General features: G+C 37.7%; 1 protein-coding gene across 1 annotated transcript; it reads left to right on the top strand.

Moving 5' to 3' along the window:
• LOC110932568 (G-type lectin S-receptor-like serine/threonine-protein kinase LECRK3) lies at positions 1 to 1,248 on the top strand. Its single transcript, XM_022175895.1, has one exon. The coding sequence runs from the start codon at positions 1 to 3 to the stop codon at positions 1,246 to 1,248; it is 1,248 nt and encodes a 415-aa protein (XP_022031587.1).
• Positions 1,249 to 9,142: the final 7,894 nt, after the last annotated feature.

Here is a 9,142-nt window from a genome sequence, read left to right as displayed (position 1 = left end):
ATGACCAAACCGGAAATCACAGTTGTTTGGACCGCAAACCCTGATGACCCACCTCTCTCGTCAAACAGTACTATCGTGCTTAGCAGACATGGTTGGCTGCGTCTGCTCACTCCATATGGTAAGGAAAACACCACTCCATATGGTAATAACAACATCCTTGTATCACAGGATGATTCAGCAACCTCAGCTTCTATGTTTGATTCTGGTAACTTTGTACTCTATAAGGACTTTGAGGTCGTATGGCAAAGCTTTGATTACCCTACTGATACGATATTAGGTGGACAAAAGCTTGTTGCAGGGTATGCACTATACTCTAGTGTATCGGCTTCACATCACTCGAGTGGACGCTTTATACTGTATATGCAGTATGATGGAAACCTTGTGGCTTACCCTCGAAACAGTTCCTGGTCAAGTGATGACTCATACTGGTCTACCGAAACCTATTCCACCTATTATGATTCATTGAATCTCAGCTGTAGTGGCTCTCTGTACATGGTGGGGTTTTCTGAGCCACAAAGAGTTCTGAATCCACATACAAGCTCACCGGCAAGAGAAAATGAGACAGTAATCTATCGTGCTACTCTGAATCCAAAGGGTAACTTCGTTTTGTATTCCCACACATTCACAACTCTCCCTAGTAACTTGACTAGGATGAATATTGAATGGGCTGCTTTACGGAACCCGTGTAAGGCCAAAGGCAGCTGTGGTGTTAACAGCTACTGTTCTTTTACCACAGCTGACGATGCGGAGTGTCATTGCTTTCCTGGTTTTTCATTTCTCAATGATACGATAGATAGGAAGATCCTTGGCTGTAGCAGGGGTTTCACTGATGAAGAAGCCTGCAGCCAAAGTGGGCTAGAATATTTTTCCTATAATATGTCCGCGTTGGAAAGTATAGAGCTTCAAGCACTCGATCCTTACTCCGTGAGGAATCTTAGCAAGAATGCTTGTAGTAAATCTTGCCTGGATGATTGCAATTGCTGGGCAAGTCTGTATGCAGATGATGGTTGCAAAAAGCTCATGGATCCAATCGTTAACGCACTGCTTAATAAAAGCATATTAGCCACAGTCTTCATCAAATTTAGAGTCCCGCAAACAGCCTCAGTGAACATAATAAAACAAAGTGTAGTAGTTGAAAGGAAAAGACTTGTTTCTGTTCTAGCCATAGCGTTTGGTATACTTGCTCTTATTTGTACTCCGATGGCATTCTCTAGTTACTTCTTCTACAGAGTGCATGCTCATAGGTGAAAGCCGTATAATACACTGCAACATAAAGCCTCATAATATTCTTTTTGACGAGTCTTGGACGGCTAAGATCTCTGATTTTGGGTTATCAAAGCCATTGAGTCCAAATCAGAGTGGAACCCTCACTAGTGTTAGGGGTACACGAGGATACCTGGTGCCTGAGTGGTTCAGAAACACCTTAATCTCTACCAAGGTGGATATTTATAGCTTTGGGGTTGTACTGTTGGAAATTCTGTGCTGCACAAGTCGGATGGGGATAGACGTGATAGGGTTAAACCCTAAAAGAGAAGAACTAGGAGAATATTTGGAGAAGATAGGAGAATTTCAAACTTCAAATCTAATTTCCTTCATTCATATTACGTACATAAATAAGTAAATAACCCAAACAATTACATTAGACTCCCTAAACTACTAATAATTGGTAAAATACCCCTAAACTATTATTCTTCACGTAACAATACTTCCCCCTTAAAAGATTCTTGACCTCAAGAATCATAAAATAGAGAAAAAAATGCAGCATCCATGAGTTCTTTTGGGTCGACTCATTCCAGGGTGGACGCCATTCGGTCTTTCCGATTGCAATCGGAGAAATCCTAGCGATGCGCCATGGTGGGCGCCAATCATTTACGGAACTCGCCTTTGCCTTTAAACATGCACCAAAAAGATTGTTGTTAACAACGTCAATTATATCATCATCTGGAAGGGTATCAAACTTCCTACCATATTTGACATGAAGACCTTGACGAACAGGAACCGCATCACTGTTCGGAACCAGTAGGCCAGCCTTAACAACATTGTATAGTCTAGTTTTGGGTTCTTCGCAAGCGCCATTAGCAAGGATTATGCAAAGTGTGTCCCTATGTTTTCTTCCTTTATGAAGAACGGTGTATTCATTGAAGGGCTGGAGCTTTTTCACTGTCTCATGTAGTGCAACAATGGAATTATCATTGTTAATATTTTCATCAACAACAATTATGTCTTCTGTCTTCCGAGTACCCGTCCGCGAATCATCGCCAAACAGCCTTTTATCAGGGCCGCCTCCGCCGCCGCTGAAGCCGCCTCCGCCGCCGCTAAAACTGCCACCGCTTGAATGCTCCTTGAGTGCTCGTAAGATCTCTTCTTGTTGTTTCATCGACTGTTCTTGTTGTTTCAACATGGCGGCTAGGGTTTCTTGGAGATTTGAGATTGCCTTGCCATGTTCCTTGAGAGTGCTGTCAATTTCTTGATTGCGAGTGTTAGTCATGGTAATCGAAAGTAATTCCGACCGGAGATCGGAACGGCTCTGATACCCTTGATAGGGTTAAACCCTAAAAGAGAAGAACTAGGAGAATATTTGGAGAAGATAGGAGAATTTCAAACTTCAAATCTGATTTCCTTCATTCATATTACGTACATAAATAAGTAAATAACCCAAACAATTACATTAGACTCCCTAAACTACTAATAATTGGTAAAATACCCCTAAACTATTATTCTTCACGTAACAGGATAGACGTCTCGTCTGAAGACAAAACGCCCCTTACTACATTGGTTTACAATTGTTTTGCAGCTAACGATTTAAATAGGCTGATTGGAGATGATGATGATGATGAAGAAGAAGCCGTAGATATCTACATGTTTGAAAAAATGGTGAAAGTGGGACTTCTATGCATTCAAAACGATCCAGAAGCAAGGCCTTCGATGAGAGATGTTATCCTGATGTTAGAAGGAACAACTGATATACCAATACCCCCATCACCAGTTCCTCGATCTAGTTGTCTTCTAAGTTTTGAATATAGCATGTTCTCCAGACTCCAATGGCGAAATTAATATATCCTTGTATGTCATATGTGTGTTATAGAAAAATAAAACCCGTAACGTATTTCCATACTATAATTTACTAACATATTGATGCTATATGTTGTTGTATCTTATGCATAGGGAGTTTTTCAAAAAAAAAATTGATTTTCCATTTCAAACCCAAAGGTTTTTACTTTTGTATTTTAACCCATTGATTTTTTACTTTTAAAACAAAGGTTTTCATCTTTTTAATTTTAACCCCCCCCCCTACTTTTTATTTTCAACTTTGGTCCCTCACACTTTTCATCTCTAGCAAGTTTTTCGTTTTACGTTTCGTTTTAAATTTTGCGAGTTAACACGCCACAACGTGCGTATGGGGTTCAACGTTTTTTTCGTTTGGTTTTACTTTTCTTTTTATTATTTTATTTTTACAAGCTTTTGCACTGTTGGTGGTCGCTAGCAGTGTGTGGCATTGGTGCAACTTGGTACGGTTTTACAAACGGTTTTAACGTATTAAGTTTTTTACTAATAGTTTGTTTTGAGTTTACCCATGTACCTCCTTTACTTAAAAAAAACTAATTTTTTAGGTGCGTATATTTATGTATGTGTCGGTATAAATTCGATTTGTTCTACGTTTCGACGTAAACTTTTTCTGGAAACGAGTCAGGTCAAATACAATATATTTTCGTTTAAAAAATAGTGTTACGTGCATATTTTATGGACGTTTTGCCGTTTTGGTATAAATTCAAGTTGGTCTACGATTGGACGTTAATTTTTTGGGAAATGAGTTAGGTCAAATATAATATGTTGTCGTTCTTATTTTATGGATGTTTCGTAAATTTTGTTTCCAACCGAGTGGAGTCAAATTGTGGTTTCTTATTTTTTTCAAAAGCTTTAATTAATCCTTTTTGATTAAACGTGTCAATTTTTCCTTTATACCCGTTATGTTTTCTATGTATGAGTTGGATCACATATAATACGTTATGATTGTACGAAATAAACTCGATTTACTTTACGTTTTGATCCAATCGCAATGCTTATATAGGTTACATTGAGTTCAATCGGATATGTCGAAACAGACATTTTCATATGGTTAACGCATCGCATAACGTTTGAATTAAATTCATTCGATGTTTACGATGTACCCGCGCCACAACGTGCGCGGATGTTATTGCTAGTTATGTATTATTAATCAACTATATATATGGATACAACGAGGATAACTACAATGGAAACTAATCAAACCGTATCTTCTAATTATTATGGTAGAGATAATTACAATATACCTCTAACATATTTTGTATAATAATCACTTGTAGTCGAAGCGAGAGGAAATAGGACATTTAGACTGTAGTGAATAACAATGAAGGTATAAAATGCAGTCCTGAAAAAATAAGAAAAAACAATGGTTTTTAAAACCTAGGTTGGTGTCTGATTTGAATTTGTTCTGGTTTTAAAACTCGGGTTGGTTTCTAATTTGTAACTTGTTCTATGGCGGCAATGGATGGTGACAAATCTAAAGCCATAACAGCGTGACAAGAGGCACAATGGCAGAGCTGTTGTGACAGGAGGTACAACTGCGTTGACAGAGGATATGATTGTAGTGACACAACCTAAGTAGTTAATGAGTAAAAAATGGGATATCAGTCGAGGACCGATATTTCAGTAATCGCAGTGGGATATCAGTAAATTTTAATATCATGCTGAACTTATATATATAGCAATTTAACATTAACAATTCAGTATACTCTCTTACCATTAACAAATTAACCTTTTACAACTTGCAAAACACAAACAATTGTAGCAAGTATGAACTGATTAAAACTTATCACACTATCATTTACACTAACAATTAAGAGTTAAAACACGAATGATTGAAAGAAGAATGCTAGAGCTAAGAAGAAAGGTACTGATATTGGGAAAATTAATGATATATCGGTCAATATCGCTAATAACATTGGTATCGATCTGAGTGATATTTTGCACCGATATCTCATCACTGGACCGATAGCCGATATATTGCGATTTAAACTACATAAGACACAACGATAGCATGATAATAAAAAATAAAGCATAATCTATATATGTGTATAAGCATCCCCGAGTGAAGGATGAGTGGGGGAAGAAAAGGAAACAAATAGTCGTTAAGGAGGGATGATTAGGCTATGGTAATATGTGTTATTATTTAACTATACAGGGATACAGTAAGAATATATATAAATGAAACCTAATCAAATCATATATTCTAGTTAGGCTATGGTATGGAGGTGGTGGATTGGATTATAGATTGCCATGCGGAACGTGATTCTCGTGGTACACCGTCCCTTTCCCAAACGATGGTGGTTCGCATGGTTTAATCCATGACAACCATGACCCTCTTTCGATTTATTAGGGGATTTTGATTGGTGAAGGATGATGGTGGATGATAGTGGCCTAGTGGACGTCATGGTCCACACCATATAAGGTGATGGATTAGGTTGGTGGATGAGGGTGGGGTGACATGACGCTAACGTAGAGGGTGGTGGTCGTCATTTGGGTCATGACCACACCACATAGATATAATTACAATAAATTATAACTGATATATTAAAAAAAGGCCTGAAGGCGAGAACCATGAAGGGTTTTTGTGTGGAGTTAATGTGGAATTTAAGGCGATATTATTATAGGAGATGGAGTCATTAACCAGAGATCCTTGTGTAACTAAAAGGAAGAATATCCTTAACAAGATCATCAAAACTAAGGTCATGTTGAATAGCTTCATTGGTGACTGAGAGCGAGTGTTTTTCTGAAATGATTAGCCAAATAAATAGAAGCTGAAGTAACTAGTATGATTTTACATATAGAATACTGGCAATTGATATAATTAACAAAGTCAAGTTATTAAAAATATAAGGGGGCGACTAAACTTAAAAAAAACAAAAACATAAAACATAAAACTTAAAAAAAAATAGTAAAAACAACAATATTGTACGTCTACAAAAATTTTGTGTTTTGTGTTGTTATTTGAAAATATATAATATAAAATGCTTGATTGCAATTAAAAAAAATAGCTTGAAAAAAGAAAAGTAAAACGAAATGGAATTATTAGAAATGAAGAGGGGACATTAGACCATGCGTAGTCGTTGGAGTGAATAATGCCCCATCCTAGGGCGTTTTGCGTCATGTGGCAGCACAGTAAGCAATGGGGCATTATTGGGCGTTTTTACAAAATGGGTGTAATGGGGATGTGAGACATTATGTTAAATGAGATGTAAATAAAACAAAAACCCTCAAAAAATCTTATTGGATAATAAAAAGGGAGATGGAAGGTGATTGGACAAGGAAATGGGGGGCAAGGCGTGTTTTAAATCACGCTAGAGGGGCTTTTATTGCAAAATCACGCCCATGGGGCGGTCGAGGGGCAATATTGAGCGTTATTGGGGCTAAATTTTGAAAAAACACGCCCCACTACGCCTACGCATGGTGTTAGGCCAATATTCTAGATGTTTTGGTGAGTAGACAAATGGACAAATTCTATCAACTAATGACCAAATCTTTTTCTTTTACATTGACCATTGACCAAATTGCATTTTGGTAATTAACCTTTAGTTGAAGGGCTTTGTCCCTACTCTAAAATAAAGTTGTGTTTTAATATGAACGAGTTTTTAGGACCTGCATGTTCGGCAGAACCGTTAAATCAAACGAAAATAGATGTTAAAACGTTTAACTACGTAAGCGTGTTGTGGGCCGTTACATAAACGAAACAATAACATTGGTTCGTTATGTTTCGGGCACTCGCTACAACAACTAAAAGATTAAACCCAAATGCCCAAAAGGATTTTCATCGACCGAGATCTATAAAAATGTGTACCTTTACCTATACAGAATATTAACTATATTTAAATAACATATTTGGTTTCGTGTTTTGAATATTTGAATTTGATGTTTAACCAAACCGAATATTTTTTTAATAAGATGCTAATCCATGAATTTTGAATGGAATACAATATTGTTTATAGATAAACATATTTTGTTTACAAATATACTTGTCAAGTTCCCTTTTCAATTTTTTGATAGTATCTATAACTTTTAGAAAACGTTATTTTTTAACAAAAGTATCTACCTTATTGAAGCAGGGTACTTAATTAGGTGAGGACGAGTTTGAGGCAATTAATGTGTTCTAGACTTCTAGGTAGTATTTGGTATACAGGAATGAGAGATGGAATGGAATACATGATTACGAGGAATGAAAAAAATGGTGTTTGGTTGGTCAATGGAATGGAATCACCCATTCCAAAATGCATTTCATTCCCTCAAAATCATTCCTTCCACCCCCATGTTTTTTTTTTTCATTTCATCTTCTCTTGCACCATTCATCAACAATACCACAACCCACCACCTTCGCCACAACCCACCACCACCACCGACTCCATCGCCGCCACCCGCTATCACCTCACCCCGACAGCCACCGCCGCCGCCGCCCACCACCATCGTCAACGCCATCACCACCGCCACCACCAACCGCCACCTCTGCTGCCACCCACCACCAACGACCACCTTGCCACCACCACCACTCGTCGTCGCCGCCGCACCGCCACTCGCCGCCACCACCACCATCCATCGCCGCCGCCGACACCCACCACCGCCACCTATAACCACCCACAATCACTACCACCGACCACCACCATCACCATCACCACCACTCACCGGCTCCGCTGATTTGTCTCCGCTTTTCTTGCCTACCGAACAATACACGATAATAACTCATTCCATTCACACATGGTAATCAAACAAGACATGGAATGGTAATGATCTATTGCATTCACTCGTCCATTCCATTACCTCGTCCATTCCATTCCTTCGTCCATTCCATTACCCCATACCAAACAAACCCCTAGAGTTCTAGATTCCACTCAATTGTATCCATAGTTTCTAGCAATGTTTTAAAAACCGGTTTAAACCAGCTGGTAGTACCGGTTAAACCGTCTGATAGAAACGTTTTAACCATCTGATACACCCGGTTCGGCTGGACCACCCGATACACCTGGTTAAACCGTTTCTGAGCCCAATCTGATACGGTATAAAAACCTGGATTTTAAAACATTGGTTTATAGGCAATCTTTTTTTAAGTAAAAACCATGTGCAAACTCAAAATGGTGGGTGCTAGCTTGTAGGGGTGTTCATCAAATCGAATATCGAATTTTCGAATTATTCGAATAATTTTTATTTTCCCTTGAATTCGAATTCGATTAAAACATACCGAATTCGATTCGAATTCGTATTCGAATAAAAAAACCCAATTCGTATTCGATTAAATATTCGATTTCGAACAAATTCGATTTGATTCGAATTCTTTTAAAACATGTAAAAAACTATTAAGATGAAACATAAATTTTAAAGCAACCATAAAGCACGATATCACATTAAAAAGTTCCAAATAAAGTACCATAAGAATTAAATTCAAAACAAGAAGTCGGGACTAACCACTCTTCAATTACAAGTTTATATTTTTAGGGTTAAAAATCAATTGATAGATTTATTACTTAGGTTTTAGTTATGCTCATGTAGTGGGTTTGGTAATGGCTAATTTTAATACTTTGAATAAATTTTGAAAATAATTTATAGTATAGCCCAATAAAAGTTATATATATATATACACACACACACACACCCCGCTTGCGGTATGCACTTATAATGTATATATGTGTGGGCGCTCAGGGGGCAAAAGTGAAAGTGCACTAATTTTAACGTTATTTTACTAATTTCGTGAAAATAACGTTAAAAGAGGGGGATGGTTAATTATGCATCATGTGGTGGCGCTGATACCGAAAGACAAGGGGGTACATGCACTAATCGGCAGTTGTCTCAATTGCTGAGTGTTATGTGCCTTACGTCAAAGGCTTGATGCAAAACTACTATCGAGCCGGGGGTCTCACTGGAAGCAGCCTCTCTATTCCTACGGAGTAGAGGTAAGGCTGTCTACATCTTACCCTCCTCAGACCCTACCTTAGCTTTGCTATTGGTGGGATTTACTGAGTATGATGATGATATATATATATATATATATATATATATATATAATAAATAAAAAAGTATACTTTTTATTCGAATTTCGAATCGAATTTGAAATTATAAATTT

Source organism: Helianthus annuus, chromosome 3 (assembly GCF_002127325.2).
Source record: "Helianthus annuus cultivar XRQ/B chromosome 3, HanXRQr2.0-SUNRISE, whole genome shotgun sequence".
Lineage (NCBI taxonomy): Eukaryota > Viridiplantae > Streptophyta > Magnoliopsida > Asterales > Asteraceae > Helianthus > Helianthus annuus.
Note: the sequence above shows the minus strand (reverse complement) of the source record. Positions and strands in the feature narration are given on the sequence as shown.

Excerpts from the sequence above, each read along its gene's own strand:
- LOC110932568 (XM_022175895.1), top strand. The coding sequence starts at position 1 with ATGACCAAACCGGAAATCACAGTTGTTTGGACCGCAAACCCTGATGAC.